Genomic DNA, 22,685 nt, shown 5'->3' on the forward strand with positions numbered 1-22,685 from the left:
AAGTAAAATCAGTATCAAAGACAATTATACAGTTCGGATTTCACCTCTCAGTGTACAAGTTTGTAATCAGCTGGAAAACTCTCTGCTTATTCCTACATAATAAAATTGCAGAAATTGTAAAGCACCCGATATGTAGTAAAAATGGTATGAGTAATAAATGAATACAAATTTATCTGGCAATTTTAATTCTATTACATCCATTTCAAAATCTACTTTTTTAGCTCTCATGGTTATGGAAGAATCTTTAAGAAGAAAAATGGGTGAGGCAATCTCATAATTTTGAAGTATGTATGTATGTATGTATATAGATAATTGCTCCGTAATAACTTTAGTCAGTGGCGTACAACTGAAAAGGGTGGCTGGGAAGAAATGCCCAACTAATCATGGTCCAGCCAGAAGGAAGCACAATAATCATTGAAAAAAAAGACACAAACTTGGTCCCATTTATGGAGAAGCTATTCTCAAACAATATGTAGTATTTTAAAGGACCATTGTGTGCTATTTATTTACAGACAGCTCCTACTGCAATAAAATTTGAGCCCACTAAAATACTTTAAACAATCTTCTACCTAAGAGCAAAGCATTCAGAAATATGCATATATATTCATAGTTCAAGCTGATATCACTCTTAAGAGCTTCATGTCACCAAGGATGACCATATTTGGGCTGTAGAAATTCATAAAAGAGACGAGGTGGCGCAGCAGTTAGCGTGCAGTACTGCAGGCCACTTTAGCTGACTGTGTTCAGCAGGTCAGCGGTTCAAATCTCACCGGCTCAAGGTTGACTCAGCCTTCCATCCTTCCGGGGTAGGTAAAATGAGGACCCAGATTGTTGGGGGCAATGTAAATAAATATATATATACATATATATATATATATATATATATATATATATATATATATATATATATACACACACACACACACACATTGCTTACTGGTGTACACCGCTTAGAGAGTGCTCGCAGTTAAAGCGATATATAAGTCTCATAAATAAATAAATAAATAAATAAATAAATAAGGTCACTAAATAGAAAAGAGAGATATGAAAAACTATAATTCTTTGTTGTCAATTAGCAGTCATCTGGTTTTTGGCAGCCCAGCTATGGTAGCCCTAAACAAAAGCACTGTGATGATCTATGTCCGCTTCCTCATTTGCCTCTAACCACAGCGCAAACTTTGCCTCAATATCTGCTTTTTTCCTTCCATGTCCTCCTGACATTGTTTTGGGGGTCAAACAACCCTTTCACAGGGGTCGCCTAAGACCATCGGAAAACACATATTTCCGATGGTCTTAGGAACCAAGACACCGCTTCGCATCCGTCTCCGTATGGCCTCCTCCGCCATTTGCAGACAGAGAGAGAGAGAGAGAGAGAGAGGCACTTTCGCTTCCCTTCTCTCTCTCTCTCAGGCAGACTTACCTCCTGCAGGGCTCCTGATTGGCCCTGTGCCCAGGTGCCCCACCCCCTGGGAGAAGCGCGGCCAGGGCCTCGTGGCTGGGGAGCCGCCCAGGGAAGCCCCGGGATCCCTGCTGGGAGCGGCCCACTGGAGGCTACGCTGAGCGGGCCAGCCCTCCCACAAGCTGTGGCCCAAGGGAGACCAGCCCCTGCGATCCCGAGCCAGCCCGACCATTAGACCCGCTGGCCAGGAAGGCACGCCGAGTCCAGGCTGCCAGGAAGGAAGAAGGAGGTTCAGCAAAGGTAGGAGAGGAGAGCTGCCTCCTGCAGCCCAGTGCTGGCGGCGGCTTCCTTGCCCTCCTCTTCCTCCTCCCCTTCTTCCTCCTGCTGCCCCCAAGGTGGCTCGGGCGGGCGCCGGGGCAAGAGGGGTGCCTGGGGGGGAGCAGCCGGGCACCAGCCCCCACCGTGACTCCATCGATGGACGGAGGACAAGGCCAGGCAGTGTGTAGTCCCGGCAGGGGCGGCATCCAGGCTGGGGCGGCAGGGACCCCCAACGATGCAGCAGTGGCCGCCGCAGCCGCTGCCTCCCGTCCTGCTCCCCCTCCCTGCCTGTTCAGCTGAGGACATGGCGGAGGCCGGGCCGGGGGCGGTGGGGACCCTCAACAATGTTGCCATAAGAGAGAGAGCGAGGGGGGGAAAGAGAGAGAAACAGAGGAAAAGAGAGAGAGGAAGAGAAAGAGAGGGGAAAGAGAAAGAGAAAGGGAGGAAACAGAGAAAGAGAGAGAAAAAGAGAGAGAAAGAGAGAGAAGAGGGAGAGGAAAGAAAGAGAAGAGAGAGGGAGGAAAAAGAGAAAGGGAGGAAATAGAGAAAGAGGAAAGAGAGAGAGGAGAGAGAGAGGAAAGAGAAAGAGAGGAAAGAGAGAAAGAGAGAGGAAAGGAAGAGGGAGAGGAATGGCACTTCTTCAACCAGATTGGGCGAAGCCAGCGGAATAGCCTTCCTGTCCCCCTCCCCGGCCAGCTGGATGGGGGGTTGGGAGTCACCACAACATGAGGAATTGTATTAAAGGGTCGCGGCATTAGGAAGGTTGAGAACCACTTCTCTAAAAGAATGCAAATGACCAGCTGTCTGCAAGGAGTATAAATCCTTCCACTCGCCACCATCCAGTCAGAGCTGAAGAAGCTTCTTGGATGAGAAGCGAAATATCTTCAAAGAAAAACCAGAAAGTCCAGTTGCCTCTTGAAAAAGCATCTTTGGGACAGTGTGTTTGCCATGCAAATAATAATAACAACACTGTGGCACTGGGAACTGCCAAAGCCAAAATGGAGTAGACAAAATCATATTCCCATTAAATCAAAGCTTTGCCTGATTCGTATGATAGTTGTAGAGCTCTTGCATAAGTTATCAGAGATAATAAAAAGGGTAAAAAATACAATCACACAAATTTCTCTTGACAGCAGAACCAATGACAACCAGTAATGCACCCAATGGAGACAAAAGTAGTACACACCTGACGCTACCTAGCACTCACTCCTATCTTCTGTGCAATAAAGGATTGGTGCTCTTTCAGAAGAGTATGAAGTATGTATTTAAAAATAAGTTTGGTGCTCTTTCAGAAGAAGCAGGAAACAAGTTTGTATAAGGAGTCCACCTATGATCTGACAAGCCCTATTGGAAAGCTCAAGCCAGGTATTAATAAAGTGGAAGTCAGATGTCCTGTCTCTCCTGAGGTTAAACTACCCTGGCAGTGGAAAACAATGCCAAGAAACAGAACAGAGGGCTGTGATCACCAACATTTAAACTGGCTAAAAAGGGGCAGGGTTGATCCCAGCTCCCAACCATGTCAGCAGTCAAATGGCCAGTGAAGTGTGCCAGATTGTACTTCTTGCAAAAATCTATTGAGAGAAGAGAGGAGAGGAAATATTCCTTTAAAGCTGGAACTGAGGATGAATTTAAGTTGCCTCAGATATGGGTTAAGACAGCGGTTCTCAACCTTTCTAATGCCGCGACCCTTTAATACAGTTCCTCATGTTGTGGTGACCCCCAACCCCCCATCCAGCTGGCTGGGAAGGGGGGCAGGAAGGCTGCTCCACCGGCTCTGCCCAGTCTGGTTGAAGAAGTGCCATTCCTCTCCCTCTTTCTTTCCTCTCTTTCTCTCTTTCCTCTCTTTCTCTTTCCTCTCTCTCTTTCCTCCCTTTCTCTTTTTCCTCTCTCTTTTCCTGTTTCTCTTTCCTCTCTTTCTCTTTCCTCTTTCTCTCTTTCCTCTTTCCTCTCTTCTCTTTCCTTTCTTTCCCTCTTTCTCTTTTTCTCTTTCCTCTCTTTCTCTCTTTCCTCCCTTTCTCTTTCTCTCTCTTTCCCCTCTCTTTCTCTCCTCTCTCTCTTTCATCTCTCTTTTCCTGTTTCTCTTTCTTCTCTTTCTCTCTCTCTCTTACGGCAACATTGTCGGGGGTCCCCGCCACCCCTGGCCTGGCCTCCGCTGTGTCCTCAGCTGAATGGGCAGGGAGGGGGAGCAGGATGGGAGGCAGCGGCTGCGGCAGCCCCTGCTGCATCGTCGGGGGTCCCCGCTGCCCCCAGCCTGGACGCCGCCCCCGCCGGGAATCCACGCTGCCTGGCCTCGTCCTCCATCCATCAATGGAGCCACGGTGGGGGCTGGTGCCACATGGCCCACCTTCCTCCCAGCGCCCGCCTGAGCCGCCTTGGGGGCAGCAGGAGGAAGGAGAGGAGAAGGGCGAGAAAACTGCCGCTGCCCCAGCCGGGACTCCACGCTGCCTGGCCTCGCTCTCCGCCCATCCGATGGAGCTGCGGTGGGGGCTGGTGCCGCGCGGCCCCTGCCAGCCCCTCTGCCAGCCTGGCTGCTCCGCCCAGCACCCCTCTTGCCCCGGCGCCCGCCTTGAGGACAACAGGAGGAAGAAGGGGAGGAGGGCAAGGAAGCCGCTGCCAGCGCTGGGCCGCAGAGGGTGGCTCTCCTCTCCTACCTTTGCTGAATCTCCTTCTTCCTTCCCGGCAGCCTGGACTCCGGCGCGCCTTCCTGGGTCCAATGGTCAGGCTGGCTGGGGATCGCAGGAGCTGGTCTCCCTTGGGCCGCGGCTTGCGGGAGGGCTGGCCCACTCAGTGGAGCCTCCAGCGGGCCACTCCCAGTAGGGATCCCGGGGCTTCCCCTGGTGGCTCCACAGCCATGAGGCCCTGGCCATGCTTCTCCCAGGGGGTGGGGCACCCGGGCACAGAGCCAATCAGGAGCCCTGCAGGAGGTAAGTCTGCCTGAGAGAGAGAGAGAGAGAGAAGGGAAGCGAAAGTGCCTCTCTGTCTCTCTCTCCCTGCAAATGGTAGAGGAGGCCATGCGGAGCGGTGTTTCGGTTCCTAAGACCATCGGAAATATGTGTTTTCCAATGGTCTTAGGCGACCCCTGTGAAAGGGTCGTTTGACCCCCAAAAGGGTCGCGACCCACAGGTTGAGAACCACTGGCATAAGAGATTGCAGATATGGTGAACTGCAAAAATAGTTGTGACAGTCAGCAGCACTGCCAGTTGTAGTGGTAACATTTTAGATATGCTTTTTTTTTTTTTTTTTTTTTTATTAAAATTTTTCAAAAGTTTTACAAATAAAAATCCACCCCCCCCCTCCCCAACCACCCCACCCCCCCCCGACTTCCCAGAACTGGATATAGGATTATTTAACAAATTTTTTAAAAATAACATTTACAATTTATAAAATAGTTAATAATAATGATTAAAAATCACAATAATAATATATATAATAATAATATGCATAACATAAACTTTAAAATAAGTAATATATACTAAGAAGAAAAAAAAAAAAAAAAAAAAATAAAAAAATGAAAAAAAGAAAAGAGAGAGAGAAAGAAAAAGGAAGAAAATAGACGAAAAATATATATGAATAATAATACATAAAAATTATATATATATAAAAAGGAAAAAGAAGAAAGAAAGAAAGAAATAGCATTCATTACAAATTATGAGAAAGCTAAATAATATTTTTCCATATCCAAATTATATTGTATGAAATTTATCCATTTTTCCCATACCGCAAAAAATTTTTCTTGAGATTGCTCCTTTAAGAAAGCCGAAATCTTTGCCATTTCTGCCAAATACGAAACTTTGTAAAACCATTCTTGTAAAGTAGGCAAAGATTCCTTCTTCCAATATTGTCCTATTAATAGCCTAGCGGCTGTAATCAAATTTAACATCAATGTAACCTCTTTAGCATCACAGTCAATAACAATACCTAATAAAAATAATTGCGGCGTAAATTTTACCCTCCTTTTAAAAATTCTTTGAATATTCCACCATATCTTAATCCAAAAAGCTTTTATATGCTTACAGGTCCACCAAATATGATAATAGGTAGCATCCAAGTATCCACATCTCCAACATTTCGGCTGTAGATTAGGGTACATAATGGACATTTTCTTTGGGTCAAGGTGCCATCTATAAAACATCTTATAAAAATTCTCTCTTAAATTTTGCGCTTGTGTGAATTTAACATTTCTTATCCAAATAAGTTCCCAAATATCCATTGAAATCGTTTCACCAATATTCTGTGCCCATTTAATCATACAATCTTTAACTAATTCAGGTTCTGAATCTAATTCCACTAAAACCCCATAAACTCTCTTAATATGGGTTGGCCTTTGGTCTCTTACTTCTTTTAAAAAAATTCCATCTTCTCTAAGCCAGCCCATTTTACCATCCATCTTCCATCTATCCACTATTTGTCTATATTGGAACCATGAATAAGTTAAATTTTCATGTGTTAATTCTTCCAAAGATTTTAACTGACAGTCTTGGCCATCCCATCTTAGTAACTGTGCGTAAGAGACCTTATCCATATTTACCCCTTTCCTTATACCTTCTATGGCATGCCGAGGTATAGCCCATAATGGTATTTTGAAGTCACTTTTATAATACTTTCTCCACACTCTTAACAAAGAGATTCTTATAATATGAGACTTAAAAACCCAATCCACTTTTTTATTAAATATTAAATAGGCATGCCATCCAAAAAGTAGGTCCCAGCCTTCCAAATGAAGTATTTCTATATTTGTTAAATTCACCCAGTCGCTAATCAAAGTCAGTACTACAGCATCATAATACAATTTCATATTTGGCACCTTGAGTCCACCTCTCTCACGAAAATCTTGCATTATTTTAAGTTTCACCCTTGGTTTCTTCCCTGCCCAAACAAATTTATTAATACCTTTTTGCCATTCATCTAAGTTACGTTCGTTCTTTAAAACAGGTAGCATTTGAAATAGAAAAATAAACTTTGGCAGGACATTCATTTTAATAACTGCAATTCTACCCAAAAGGGATAACTGTAAATTATTCCAATTTTTTAAATCCTTCTGTACCTCCATCCACAGCTTTTCATAGTTATTTTTGTACAATTTTACATTAGAAACAGATAGTGTAACCCCCAAATATTTTACCTTATCAACAATTTCAAAATCTGTTAAGTTAACTAAAGCCTGTTTATCACCATTAGTCATATTTTTAGCTAATATTTTAGTCTTATTATTATTAATTTTAAAACCAGAAACACATCCATATTGTTGAATCAATTGTAATAATTTCACCACCGAGGAAACAGGTTGAGACAAAGTAACAACCAAGTCATCTGCAAAGGCTCTTAGTTTATATTCTTTTTTATTAATTTCTATTCCTTTTATTTCTTGAGACTCCCGAATTTTAATCAACAAAATTTCCAATGTTAAAACAAACAATAACGGGGATAACGGGCATCCCTGTCTTGTTCCCTTTTCTATTACAAAAGCCTCTGACAAACCCCCATTTACAATAATTTGAGCAGTCTGTTTTTGATATATGTTAGATAATACTTGTAATATATTTTGTCCGAAGTTCATCTCCTTAATTAAACACAACATAAACTGCCAATTCACTTGGTCAAAGGCTTTTTCAGCATCCAAAAATATCAGACCTGCAGAGACTTGGTTATTCTTTTCTAAATACTCTAGTAAGTTAATAATTTGTCTAACATTATTCTTCATGTACCTTCCAGTTATGAAACCCGATTGATCCCTGTGTATAAGCTGCTGCAAGATCCCCATAAGCCTGTTAGCTAAGATTTTTGCAAAAATTTTATAATCCACATTTAAAAGAGATATAGGCCTATAATTTTTAGGCAAAGTGAGATCCTGACTATCTTTTGGAATCAGAGATATAAATGCATTTCGCCAGGATGGAGGGATTTCTAACCCCTGTAATAACTTATTAAACAGTTCACACAACGGTTGAATCATCTCTTCTACTAAAGTTTTATAATAAATAGATGTCAACCCGTCCGTACCCGGCGCTTTGCCCAATTTTAATTGTTTAATAGCTGTAACAATTTCTTCCTTAGTAATTAAACCGTTAATCTTTTTTCCCTGATCTTCTGTTAATTTAGGAAAGTTAACTTTGCCTAAATAATTATTTATGTCTGTAGTTTGAATATTAGAACCCTTATATAATTTTTGATAATATTCTAAAAAAGATTTCTTAATCAATTCTTTCTGATAAACCAATTTACCATTATAATTTATTTTATCTATATTCCTCTGTTTCTGTTTTTTTCTTAACTGATAGGCCAACCATCTCCCTGGTTTATTAGCATTACAAAATGTATTTTGTTTCATAAATAGCAAATTGGTTGCAGCTTGATCAGCCATCAGCATATTAAATTGTGTTTTTAACAATTTTAAAGCTCCTTTAACCTTTTCATCTGAGGGATTTGAAATTAAAGATTTCTCTTTTAATTTAATCTCCTCTTCCAAGTCTTTCCGTTTCTGAGTCTGTTCCTGTCTATGCAAATTATTCATTTTTATCAAAATACCACGCATGAAAGCCTTACTTGCATCCCACACCATTGACATTGATGTTCCCTTATTCATATTTAAAGTAAAATATTCCTTTAAACATTCCTTTAATTTGTGAACATTTTTTTCTTTTTTAAATAAGTTCTCATTCACCCTCCAGGATCTCCTGTCTTCCTTCTCTGCAAACAGTTCCATCCAAACTGGACTATGATCGGACAGTGTCCTAGGAAAAATTTTTACATTCTTTACCCTGTTGTATAAATCTGTTGTAATCAAAAAGAAATCAATTCTTGAAAAAGATTGATGTCTATCTGAGAAAAACGTAAAATCCTTTTCTTCTTGATTACGTTCACGCCAATAGTCTCTCAATTCCCAATCTTCTTTCATATCGAAAAAGGCTTTGGGTAGTTTAGCCTGTTTAAAAAAGGTAGAAGAGCCTTTTTTATCCATTTGTGTGTCTAAGACACCATTCCAGTCTCCCATTAAAATCACAGATCTATAATCCAACAAAGTTATTTTCTGATGTAGTAACCTGTAAAATTGCTCCTGTTGCTGATTTGGTGCATACAACCCCACAATAAGGATTTTCTTACCATATAAACCAAGTTCAAGCATAACATATCTTCCGTAAGGATCTGATTCTAACAGGGTAGCAGATAAATTCTGTTTAACGTAGATTACCACACCCCCTTTCTTCCCAGGGGCGGGAGATACAAAATGAGATCCCAAGCGAGGATTATTTAAATATTTTTGGTCTTTAGCTGTAATATGAGTTTCTTGCAAGCAAATGATGTCATTGTTATGTTGTTTCAAATAGTGGTAAATTTTTTTTCTCTTTTGAGGAGTGTTTAATCCATTAATATTCCAGGACAGGAGCTTTGCCATCTCCCTTGGCCTTCAGCCTGGAGAAAATCCGCTCAAATTCTGCTGCTGATGAATATGTAGCAGAGCTTTTGGATCTTGCTCCTCCCACCGGCACTGAAACAATTTGCTGAGTAGATTCTCCAATTTCTTTTTCCTTTTCTTTTTTCTGTTGTTCTTTTTCTTTACGTTTATGTGCTGCACGGGTCATTCTCTGTTCTTTAATCTCTGATTGAGACATCCATGCCACCTGTCCAGCAGTCATCATCCCTATAGCTTCAGATTTCTGTTCCACCTCTTTATCACTCAAAACTTTCTGCATCATGGGCAAAGGAGAGCCTGCTCCCAGGACCGTTTTATAGAATTCCTTAGCTTTAGCAACTGTATTGAGTCTATAACGTGTCCCCGCATGGCTCAAAACAATGCCCATCGGAATCTCCCATCTAAATGGCATTTGTCTTGCTTTAAGTTCATTTACTAAAAAAGCAAAATCTTTTCTGGTTCTTAAAATTTTAGGTGGAATTTCCTTTAAAATAATAATATCTTGAGCAGCAATCTGAAATCTTTTATTATAAAAAGTTTGTAGAATCTGATTTCGCAAAGACTTCTTAGCAAAATATATCACCACATCTCTAGGCAGATCCCTCTGTTTTGCAACCCAGGAGTTGACTCTATAAATTCTTTCCACATCCCCACGTAACTCTTCTTTATCAATATTCAAAATAACAGCCAAGTCATTAATCACCATTTCCATCAAATCTTGAGTTTTATCTTCTTTCAGACCCCTTATTCTCAGAGCATATTTTTAGATATGCTTTTGATTTGACAAATATGTTGCATATATCTAACAATAGTGTTGTGATCTAGCAAGTAATGCCACAAATAAATAAGCATACTATGATGAAGAGCAACTGTTCTATCAGTAACATCTACAAGTTAATATATGCAGTCTGCATATATGGGATGAACTATACCACCACAGGAAAGTAGCAGCGGTTTAGAAGGCAATGGGAAACTACTGTGCTATGAAAAATCACCATAGTTGAAAATAAGTACAGGTAGCATCGTGGTTGCAAACCCCCATTAAGAGGCAGCATTCAAGAAGAAAAGAATGTGTGTCATGTTTGGAGCTAGGATTCCCCTGAAAACATGTGGAATTTAATTAACATCACTATGCTCCACTAAAAAAATAACGCAGGAAGATTCTGATCTAGAAAGTGAAATGAAAAAGGGAGCAAAAGATGGGATGAAGAAATCTTGAGAATAATTGCCTAGTTCATTCTAAAGCAACTGAAAAGATAAGAACACAAAGTAACTCTCTTACCATATAGTTTGGAAAATAGCCTAGTGACTTAGTCCATTAAAAATGGAATGTATGTCAGTGGGGGAGGAAAGGACCAATCAGAATCATCTTTCTCTTATCCTCATATCAATCTATGCATCTCTAATACTACAATATAAAAGAACAACTATTCTAAGAGGAAATGTGAGGTATTTTGAATGGCAAATGTGACATACATCAATATCAAGGTGCCACGGTTTCAAATATAAATATAAATATTCACATTGCAGAAAATATTCTTGTTTAATCATACAGATGGAATCTTCCTGGGCATGCAGAATTAGTGGGGTTCTTCCATACTAGTTACTGTGGAATACAGATATCAGTATTATCAACAGATCAATTACTGTAACACTGTGATAAAGTAATATGGCACGGATTGATTATAGCAATGAAAAGGTTGGAATGAATCGAATTCTGGATTCCTCTTAAGAATAAAGATTAACAAGAAAGCTCCACTCCAAGAATACAATTTCCTGGCTGTTTCAAGTTAGTATTATTTCCACCAACATCAATGAAATGGCAATTGTCTTGAGTATTCTTCCATTGCTCCTAAAGCACAGAAAGAAAATATTTCTTTAGTTAACCAAATTAAGCAAAACTTTGGGGTTATGGGAAAACTAAGTATAGTCAAGGATCCAGAGATAAAAAGCAAAGGAAGGCAGTGCAAGCAGATAGCAGGAGGAAGACAATTAATTGGTAATGCAAAAAACCTCAGAAGAGAGATGTGAAAAAAGATCAGATTTCTTTCCTGTTAAGAAACAGGAGACTGGTTCTTTCGTTCTGCGTGCATGGGTTTTGGCAATTCTCATGTGCTTAGGAGGGAAATAGAGCTTTGATTGTATTATAAACATTTTCTTATTATAGCAATGGACTTGAGGCTGCATGAAAAAAGGATGGATAATTTTCTAAAACCTGCCCAGAAAGCTACTTTTATAAATAGGATTTTAAAGCATGTCAAAGCCAGATGTAGCTATATTATTTGATTAGTCCCTCAATAGGACCTTAGTTTTAGACTGCCATAGTCCATATTTCCAGTTAAGTAGTCTACAGCTTGTTTAGCAAAGACAGACCTATTATGTTTTATTACCCCAAAATCTATTAAAGGTTTTATTTTATCAGCAATATGCCAAGATAACTAAAGTAAACAATGAAGTAAGTTTTCAATTTTAGATTTCTAAATCAGATTTCAAAAATATCAAGGACTTTAACAGCTGCTTGTACAACCTCTTACCTAGATACGTGAGTTCATAAAGCTAAATAATAAGTATACAGTTGTATATTCATATAATATTAATATGAGAGATTTACATCCTGCCTTTTATTCAGCTATTATATAGCTTTCTTACCTCTTTTTTTCCTATATAAAATAACCCTACAAAATAGGTTGAACTGTGAAGAAGTGACTGGCTCAAAGTCACCCTGTATCTCTGCTTCACTGCTCTGATAAACAGACCAAGAGAAAATGTGTGTGTGTGTGTGTGTGTGTGTGTGTGTGTGTGTGTGTGTGTGTGTGTGAGAGAGAGAGAGAGAGAGAGAGAGAGAGATTACTTCAATATTAGCTACATTTTTTCTTACATGAAGAAAAATTCATAATTATCTTCAGGTAATGAAAAGAGTTTTGGGTTTTGCTTTTGTATTTTATTATTTTTTCTTTCTAGTTTTGCTTCATACTTCATACTGGAGTTAATTGTTAAATCGGGAACATTTTACACTTTTCCTTTTATTTATTGCAGCATTTCCTATTACTGTTTTGATCAAAATCTGCATCCATGTTAACTTATTCATAATTTTATTTTTATGGCTGTAACTATATAGTTAGCAGTTGTTATTTAGTCCTTTGAAGCTTTGCATATCCACATTTGCTCTACTGAAACAAGATTTCAGTATTTGCAGAAAAGGTTCTCATTGGATCTGTGGTTTTTGACTACAATGGCAGATGGACTTTTGCACAGGTGTATAATTTTTTTAAATTTTACTATGCATGGTTTGATAATATGCAACTGCAAGGCAGAAGTGTATAATAAGGATGACCTATAATTTGAATTCTTAACATTTCAAGATGCAACAATTTTAAATATGGCTTTTTATTTCTTTCAGTGCCTTTGATAAAAATAAAACCAAAACATTTGCCATTTTATGTATCTGATTTGGAGGCTGGTTTTCAATTTGGCTTCATCTTTCATTAGGGGTCAACAAATTTGTTAATACGTTTCCCCCCAGTTTTTCACTTTTGCAATCCTTAGCGAAAAAGTAGGCAATCTTTGGGACTAATGGACATATTTTGAAAGCGTATTATAAATGTTTCATAAGAACCTTATCAGATGAATATAAAATGGCTGACATTAGGCAGCATTCATAGAGACACACAGGAATAAAAACATCCATTTCCCAGTAAGAGTATTATGGAAGTTTGTTTTAACCATCACCTCTAGTCATAGGTCACTCTCAGGAAGCTAGCATTTTGTTTTGCTATTTGTGTTTTTCTTTTCAGATAATTAAGGAAATTTGTAAAGATGGCAGGGGGAGGGGGTAGAATCTGATAGAGAAGTATGCAACATCCCCGGATAGTGCTATTCTTGCTTAAATTCATTCCATCTTGTTTGCACATTTATTTGCAACATTTTCAATGTTTCTTTAAATACTATAAGGATTTCTCTGAATATTTCCCCAATATCTGCGTTTTTTCAATACCTTTTTCCTAATACATATCATACAAGTAGCTGTTCTTCATTTAATAGATCTTTTCCATAAATATACATTTTATATATATTCCCTATTTTATTAAATCTGTTGTATATTTGTATATGAGCCGTGGTGGCGCAGTGGTTAGAATGCAGTACTGCAGGTTAATTCTGCTGACTGTCGGCTGCCAGCAGTTTGGCAGTTCGAGTTTCACCAGCTCAAAATTGACTCAACCTTCCATCCTTCTGAGGTCAGGAAAATGAGGACCCAGATTGTTGGGGGCAGTATGCTGACTCTGTAAGCCTCTTGGAGAGGGCTGTAAAGCACTGTGAAGCGGTATATGTCTAAGTACTATTGCTACCTGACGGAAATGGGAGGTTTAGAAATAGGATAAATGAATGAATGAATAAACAAATAAACAAACAAACAAATAAATAATAATAATTTATTTAAGTTGCTTGTTCGGAAAATTTGGCATTATATAATTTTGAGACAAATGCCAAAAGACATTTGTTCAGAATGTGAACTATATACAGTTCACATTCTGCTGCCAGAAGTGTACATTCTATATATTTTAAATTCTTCCTATTTCAAATTTTTCCCTATCCTCCTTTCTGTCTCATCTTATAGGCTATAATAAACATATCTATCAAGCTATGCTTGAACTAATTTTTATAACAAAGGATTTATATGGATAAATAGAGTAGCATATTCTCCACATTTGGCTCTTCCCTACACATCGGAGCTTTTTCGCCATTGCCGGCAATGGGGTGGACGCGGCTCCAGTATGATGAAACTGGCCAGCGGGCCGGCAGTTTGACACCCCTGCTCTACTGCTTCAGAGAAGGACTGCAATACTTTGGCAGACTGGTGTCTCATAGTAGAAGCCAGCTATATGGCAAGTGTTTAATTTTTCTCACCATATGCATTCTGCTAAATGTTAATGCCTTCCCTATATATTGTAGGGTATGAATGGGACAGGCAAAGGAATGTTTTAATCCTGTTGCTAATCCTATAGTGAGGTTGTTCTCAACCTGGGCGGTCATGAGGTAGTCATTGGGGTCCCTGCAGCCTTGAAGAAATGTTATGATTTAAATCTTGAGTTAGGTCTTTGGGGTTTGGGACCATGGCCGGTGACCACAAAAGGTATTTAAAGGGGGTCTGTAATGAAGAAAAGGTTGAAAACCACTGCTATGATGCCTATAAAAAGAAAAGATTTCACCAAGAAAACTAGCTATTTATTATAGCTGTCGAACTCTAAGGGATTCTGGGTGGTATACAATACCTCCTCTCCAATCCATAAAAACAGATAAAACCTAAAACCACACAAACAGCCTAAAGTAAAATGATCCAAAAACAGCACAAATAAAAAAAAAATCAAAAGAGTCCCCCTGCCCAGCCCAACAAACAATAATGCACCCATCCCAAGCCTGGGATCGAGCCAGGTTTTATGTGCTTTCCAGAACCCAAGGAGAGATAGCGTAGTCCTTATCTCTGGGGGAATGCTGTTCCAGAGGGTGGAGGCAATGATGGAGAGGGCATGCTTCCTTAGTTCCACAAGATGACAACATTTAATAGTGAAGACCTAGACTCGCCCACTCTGGGAGAATGTACCGCACAGACAGAAAGGATAGGAGATAAGCTGGCCCTGAGATTCCAGGCCCTATGCCATACACAGCTTTGTAGGTAATAAACAGCACCCTGAATTAGACCTAGAGGCTGAATGACAACCAATACAGCAGAGTATTGGGGATTCATGGGCATGTTGACAGATGACTATTACTGTTACTGCTACTGAATTTTAAATCAGCTATAGCTTCCAGGCTGCTCCAAGTATGGTAGTTGTGAGGTGATCAGAGTATGAGTTACAGACTGAAGGACCTCCCAATTGAAGAAAGGGTACAACTGGTGCCCCAGATGAACCGATACAAAGGCCCCCTGGGCATAGCTGCCACCTGCTCTTTGAGCAGTATCTGTGAATCCAGGAGCTGCAGAATGTATTATCTTTTCTTTAGAATCTGTGCAGAGAAGTCATAAAAGTACAAATGTATACAAAACTATACATTTGAAAGACAAAGTCAATACATTTTCACAAAAATAAGACAGGTGCTGTATTTAAATAATGATAACATCAAAAGACAGAGGCAGCACAATAAAAGAGAAATAACTGGAGAAAATAAAGTCAAAGACCTACAAATAGAAATAGAAAAACTGTGGCAAAAGAAAGCAAAGATAGTACTAACGGTAATAGGCACTGTGGGTGCAATGCTAAAACACTTGCAGCACCATCAGGATTGACCAATTTACCATCAGTCAATTGCAAAAGGCAGCTTTATTTGGATCAGGTTATATTCTGCCACAATATCTTTAACACTACCAAACAACAGCTGCCTTTCCCAGTTCCCAGGACTCGATAGGTGGATAAAAATGCCAAATCCAGCCTAATCGTCTGGCTGACTGTGGGACCAATCAACATCATAATATTTTAATTGCTTTGAGAGCACTTCTTGAATTAAGAAGTGGGATATAATTTGAGAGAAAATAGTAACTGTTACCTGTCACAATGGCTGCACTTGAAGGGCTTTGCTCCCGTGTGCTTCCTGTAGTGCCGTGTGAGTTCATCACTTCTTGCAAAACGCCACTCACACCCTTCCCATGAACACTTGTAAGGCTTCTCACCTGCGGAGATTATAAAAGTCTTGTTAATGCTGAAAGCAAAATTTGCATAAAAGGCACACTTCCTATTCATACCAACATTCCATAAGCCATTGAAAGTGGTTGCCCCGATGTAATGATTGCTGTCTGAACAAGGACATCTGACATAATTCTGTCCTGAACCTGCAAGTTATTATAATCACTTCCTGTGCGAAAGTAAATTGAACTTGCAATGCCACATTCTCATTGCCATGGCTATCTTATATTTATTTTTCATATCTACTGTATAAATCCTTGCACACATTTTGTAAGTGATAATTTTTGAGACTGGAGAATTGGTAGCACCTCAACACAGCAGCAAAATCCTAAGTTAAGTCAAATGTGTTTTGGCATTCTTCATTCCTAAGGCCTCTATAAGTAATATCATAATTTAAGATTTAATCTTCAATTTGATTCCCGGTCTGGGACTGGGAAAAAAATTTAACAGTTCAAGTCCTAACCAAGGACCTAAGAGCTGTTAAGGTAACTTCTGAGTATATAAGCAGTTCCAAGTAGAATGGTTTTTTGCAGTCAGGATATTCAGGATATTCAGGCAGCCCTTTGGATATTGTTACAAGAGCTCCTATTATTATTATTCCTCCACACTCGCTCAACTTCAATTTGCAGATTATGGTATTTTGTTATTTTTCTAGCTGTTTTTCTTCAATTCATGCATCACCTGGTATTGCAATATCAATGAACCAGACTTTTTTCTTTTCCACAATAGTGATGTCAGGCATGCTGTTATCTGTCTGTTTGGATCCGAAAGTCCCACAAGATCTTGACTTGTTCATTTTCAAGAACTTTTGTCAATTTGGTGTTCCCAGTAATTTTTACTGCATTCGAACCCAAACTTCTGGCAAAGCTTCCAATGTATGATTTTGGCAACTCGATTATGACGTTTGTAGATAACCAGTCTGTGAGATTTTGCTGCAGCCACTGATAAGGTGATCCACTGTCTTATCTTTCTCATTGCATAAGTGACATTTGCTGTTGTTACTGACATGCTGAATTTTTGCTTTCATGGAATTTGTCTGCAGGGCTTGTTCTTGCAGCCAAAATGAAGCCTTCAGTTTCTTTATTCAGCACCCTTGATCTCAACCAGCCCCATGTTAGCTTTGTATCTACCTTTCTTTCAATGGCTTTCAGGTATTGACTATGCATAGGCTTCTTTTTCCAATTAGAAGCTAAATGGTCAATTGTTTCTTTTCAATATTCTGCTTTCAATCTCATTGTTTTCAAGAGGTTTCACTTATTCAGCAAAGGCTCTTTTGCTTTTTTTAATGTAGTCTTTTAAACCATATTTTTCCTCTTCCACAGTTTGTTTCACATATACGAGTCCTCTGCCATCCTGAGATCTAGACAAGTACAACAGATCAATATCACTTTTTGGGTGCAGAGCATGGTGCATTATCATTAGTTGTCTTTCGATCCAAGTTATCAAGTTCTAGCTGTGTCCAATCAATGATTCCAGCTGAGTATAGTATTACAGACCCTGCCCAGGTGTTAACTGCCTTTATGATATTTCCTCCACTCAGCTTTGATCTCAACATATTCTGAACTCGCTTTATGTATTTTGTTATTATTTAATATTTAATCTTTAATTTGATTCACAGTCTGGAACTGGTAAAAACTTAATAGTTCAAGTCCTAACTTGTTGTTATTGTTATCATATCATTATTATTTTCATTATTTGCTTAAATTTATTGACCACCCAACTCCAGTGGACTTGCAAAGACAGTAAATATATGCATGTACATATGATTTTCATGGAATTTAGCTTATTAGACCTCTGGTTTGGACAGATCAGCATCAGTACTCAGAAACCTTCTAAGCATTTTTTTCTTTGCAGTTTCTGTAGTTCTGAACAAATGATTCACTATAGACAAACAATATTAATTCATGGGAATAAATAATAGTCAAAATATAAATTAAGGTTGTGCAATGCCCCAAAGGCACTTTTTACTTTATTTGAAACTCTGACCCTTTACTGGCATTTTAAGCCTAAGCAAGTAGTGAACAGAAGGTAATGTTTTTAAACAGAACTGGTTAAACTGTCACTGACTTTGTACATTGATTCTCACTCTTTTATAGGTATTTTTTCGGATATTCTTTAATCAATTAAAAATTTTAGATCCATTTTAAGCAGTTTTAGATTCACTTTTATAATTTTTAGATCTGGTTGAAACTATCCCAGTGCCCCCCCCCCAAAAAAACAGTTCTATATATCAAAAACAATACCGTAAAAGACAGATTAGGAATGCAAGTCAAAGTAGGCAAGAAAATGGTAAGAAAACACTTATTCACTCTAGATGAGTTCAAATCACCAGGTCCAGATGGATTACATTCCAGGGTTCTGAAGGGACTGACAGATGTGATCTCAGAACCACTGAACCACATTTTTCAAAGATCCTAGGGACCTAGGGAACTACCAGAGGATTGGAAAAGGAAAAAAATATGGATCCAGAAAATTACAGACCTATCAGCCTGACATCAATACCTGAGAAGATTCTGGAAAAGATAATCAAGCAACGAATCTGTGAACACCTAGAGGCAAGCAAAGTTATAACCAGAAGCCAGTGTTGCTTTGACAAAAACAGATCATGCCAGTCAAATCTTATTGAAATCTTCAAAAAAGTAACTAAATTAGTGGACCAGTGAAATGCTGTAGATATAATTTACTTGCACTTCAGTAGGACATTTGATAAAGCAGACCACAATCTACTGCTTAATAAACTAGTAAAATGTAGGATAGACAGCATCACCACCAGATGGATTCGTAACTGACTAATAAATTGTACTCAACTTGTAGTCCTCAATGGAACTACATCTGTATAGAGGGAAGTAAGCAGTGGAGTATCTCAAGATTCTGTCTTAGGCCCGGTACTCTTCAATATCTTCATAAACAATTTAGATGAGGGAATAGAAGGGGAACTCATCAAATTTGCAGACAACACCAAACTGGCAAGGGATAGACAGAAGATAGGCTCAAGATCTAGATTCTTGACAGACTTGAAGACTGGGCCCTATCTAACAAAATAAAATTCAGTAGTGAGAAAAGCAAGGTTTTAGGTAAGAAAAACCAAATGTGCAGGTATCTGGCATATTAGCAGTAACTATGAAAGAGAATTAGGACCGCTAATGGACAACCAATTAAATATGAGCCAGCAGTATGTTGCAGCTGCCATAAAAGCCAACACAGTCCTAGGCTACATTAACAGAGAGATAGAATCAAGATCACATGAAGTGCTACTACCGTTTTACAAGGCCTTAGTAAGACCACACTTGGAACACTGCATCCAGTTTTGGTCACCACAATATAAGACTCTCAAAAAGAGTGCAGAGAAGAGCTACAAAGATGATTAGGGGACTGGAGGCTAAATCATATAAAGAACGGTTGCCGGAATTGGGTATGTCTAGTTTAATGAAAAGAAGGACTAGGGGTGACATGATAGCAGTGTTCCAATATCTAAGGAGCTGCCACAAAGAAGAAGGGGTCAACCTATTCTCCACAGCTCTTGAAGGCAGGACAAGAAGCAATAGATGGAAACTAATCAAGGAAAAATAAGGAGAAATTTCCTGCCAGTTAGAACAATTAACCAGATTTGTCTTCAGAAGTTGGGGGTGCTCTATTGCTGGAGGTTTTTAAGAAGAGATTTAACACCCATTTGTATGAAATGGTATAGTGTCTCCTGCTTAAGCAGGGGGTTGGACTAGAAGACTTCCAAGTCCCTTCCAAATCTGTTATACTGTTCTGTTCTGATTATCTTTCTTAGGAAAGAGATAAGTGAGATGCACCCTGTCCATTCTCTTAGAGTTCTCTGGAGCTTTCAGATATCCTTCTGAGAAAATTCTTTACATAGGTCAGGATAAACTGCTTTGTAATGGTTAACATGTCTAGCTCCAATAGTGGTGCTGGAAGATTTCTACTCAACCTATTGACATTCACAATGGGGGAGAATTCTCCAAGGTTCTCACGTTATAGAACACCCTCAGGGAACAAAGGAACATAGGGAACATTATTTGGAGATGTGGAGTAATGTGTCATCTGCACGCAGATGTTTTTACTCTTTTCTCAAGAATTCCAGGTAAGGAGTTGGAAGTGCTCAACCAGCACTTGACTGCACTGAGGGTTTGGATGAAAGCCAAGAAACTGAAGCTCAATCTAGGCAAGACAGAAATGCTATTACTGTATTCTTGTTTTGGGAGGATCAGGTTTATAGCTTCTAATTCTATTTTTATCATTATATATACACATCCTTTGTAGAATAATACACATTTTAGGCTGTAGTGCTCCGTGTGAATAGGTCTCGTTGCAGTAATCCATATCCTGATACACGTTTCATTAGGTTAATGCTACATGCTATACAGCTGCCCTTGAAAACAGCCTAAATTATTTGATCCAAAAATGATGCAATCAGAGCGTTGAATATACTTGGATAATGAGAATATATTTTGCAAGTTTTATAAGGTTCTTTTCCAGTTCCAATTCATGTTGCTGGTATTAACCCATAAAGTTCTAACACATTTTTTTCCCCCTAGCTATTACCAACAATTCCCTAAGATCAATATCAGAGGTCCTCCTCTGGGTGTCTTCCCTGCCTGAGATATAAGAATCAGCCACTGGAGAGAAAGCTATTCCAGTAGCCAACCAAATACGACCTGGCTCTTCCTCACAATTAAAGCAAATTGACGGAGGGTCTGAAAATATCTTCCTGCTCAATTACATGTTTCTTCGTTCAATAAATGGAGTACTGCATAATCATCAAGGCTATACAGTGCATTTTAACTACATGACTTCAAGAGGATAAAAAGGAGGACATAAAGGAATTTATGTTTATTGATAAAGTATTTCTAAGCTGCTGTAGATCAACAGATCTCAAAGAGGAACATGCTCAATAAAATGGGTTAACATAAAAAATAATCTGTAATCAAATGAGTATGAAATGCTGCTGCTGCTGCTACTGCAAAAATTGTTAAGAGTTCTGAAAGGCTTTCCCCCATGATTTACTTGGTGAGCTGGATATGTTTTATCTAGGGACATCCTTGAAATACACCATTCTTTACAAACTTTATTTTGCTTTTGATATCTCTTTGTATTTCTATTTCTTCTATTAGAAAATATCTGGGTATGCCATATTGGTGGGGCTGCTGAGCCATGTTTGTGATTCATACATTTTGGACTAATGCTTAAATTTGAATGGCACTGTCCAGTGGATAAAAATGGCAGGGATCGGTCATAAGACATTCTTCTCATTCCCAAGTGCTCTTACCTACTTATTGTTTATCTGCACCTTTATTACACTGTTCCATTCCTCCATTATTCCAGGATATCCTCCTTCATTAAATAGCATAATTCACAAAACCCCATAATGCTGTGTTTAGGAAACAAAAAGTAATTTCAGAGAGAATTTTAATTAACCCCCCCCTCCTTCCTTTTTTCCCACATTCACTGTGCATTTGATCAGCCAATGAAGATCTAATTTAATGCAACTATGCAATATATTTGTTTCTATGCCACCATGATCAAAATCAACATTCTTGGCAGCTCAAATACAGTACAAAAATGCAATATAAAGCGCTCCCTAGAAAAATAAAAACATAGCAGATTCCAACAATCCAAAGAAGACAGAATAAAAAGAAGGCAACCACAATTGCTTTAGCTCCCCAAATGTGAGAATTGTTGTAATTTCTTCCTGCAGAAAAGAATTTTTTACATGCCATTGTGAATTCCACATAGGGCCTCTGCACTTACACAGTCATCTATTTGAAATGTTCTGGAAAGGAGTCTCACCTGCTATGCAGCATTCCAATCTAGCAACTGAAATGACTTCAATTTCTGTCCTGTTGCTGAAGTATGTCCAATCCAAACAGGGAAGCTTCCTAAATTGGGTAGTCAGAAAAGACTACTCAAAAAGCCACAGTTGGGGAGAAAGGTGGCTTTTCTGCACTGTGGTGTTTCTTATTCATGCATATGGGCAATTAAAGGGCAATGTTGCTTAGTGATGGGAAGTACTGGGAGAGAACCAACGACTCCTTTGCAAGTGAATATCAATTATAATGAGAGAGCATGTCACTGGCGAAGTCAGGTCTGGAAAAATTACAGGTAACATAAACTCTTGCTGCAGAAAGAAACTCTGGTGCAACCTTGGAGTGGAAGGAAATACTCATTTATAAAACCACCCTATCCTTGTGAAACATCAAATATCTGAATAAAAACATCCAAAAGAAAGACTCACATTCCATGGATTGATGTGCTGACATTAGCAACAGGAAATGCTGTTTTTCAAGTCAGTAGAGAGGAGAAAGAACTATGGGACTGAAGGGCTTAGATCAGGGGTGTCAAACTGCCGGCCCATGGGCCGGACGCGTCACTGGGAAACTGCGCCCACCCCATTGCCAGCAATGGGGAAAAAGCTCCGATACATTGCGTGATGTTACATGACGTGAGTTTGACATGTCTGGCTTAGATATTAACAACTAGTGACAAGCTCCATGTTGAAGTAGCTAATTATCTGGAAAGAAAGGAATTAAAAATTTCCTTTCAAAACCTACTTAAAAATAGGATGGGAGAAATACAATGGACATCTCATATTGCTGAAACTTATTATCAGCAATGTTAATTGCTGATAATAAGAAAGATCCGATCTGGTGGACAAATGGAAAAAGAAAAAAAAAGACAAATCTGGCAATGGCAAAACAAAAAATGAAGTGTAGTGAGGCACCCACTCTCGTTCTGCCCAAGAAATGTGACTTAAAAAAATACCTGACAAAATATTGTTCCAACCTATCAGGTGGATCAATATGAGGAATACTTGCAAGACATACACCAATCCCAAAAGTCAACATGGCATAGAATCATAATACAAGTATCTGTT

General features: G+C 38.9%; 1 protein-coding gene across 2 annotated transcripts in view; it reads right to left on the reverse strand.

Moving 5' to 3' along the window:
* KLF7 (Kruppel like factor 7) overlaps positions 1–22,685 on the reverse strand; it is a 93,951-nt gene that overhangs the window by 7,644 nt on the left and 63,622 nt on the right. For both annotated transcript variants that reach the window (XR_005557856.1, XM_039352878.1), the window contains exon 3: positions 15,669–15,792. Coding sequence is in view for 1 of the 2 variants with exons in the window: in XM_039352878.1 (XP_039208812.1) it covers positions 15,669–15,792 (124 nt within the window). In the remaining variant the exon portion in view is untranslated. The remainder of the gene's footprint in view (positions 1–15,668; positions 15,793–22,685) is intronic.

This window comes from Crotalus tigris, unplaced genomic scaffold, assembly GCF_016545835.1.
Source record: "Crotalus tigris isolate CLP2741 ecotype Arizona unplaced genomic scaffold, ASM1654583v1 scf7180000018485.2372832, whole genome shotgun sequence".
NCBI classification, from domain to species: Eukaryota; Metazoa; Chordata; class Lepidosauria; order Squamata; family Viperidae; genus Crotalus; species Crotalus tigris.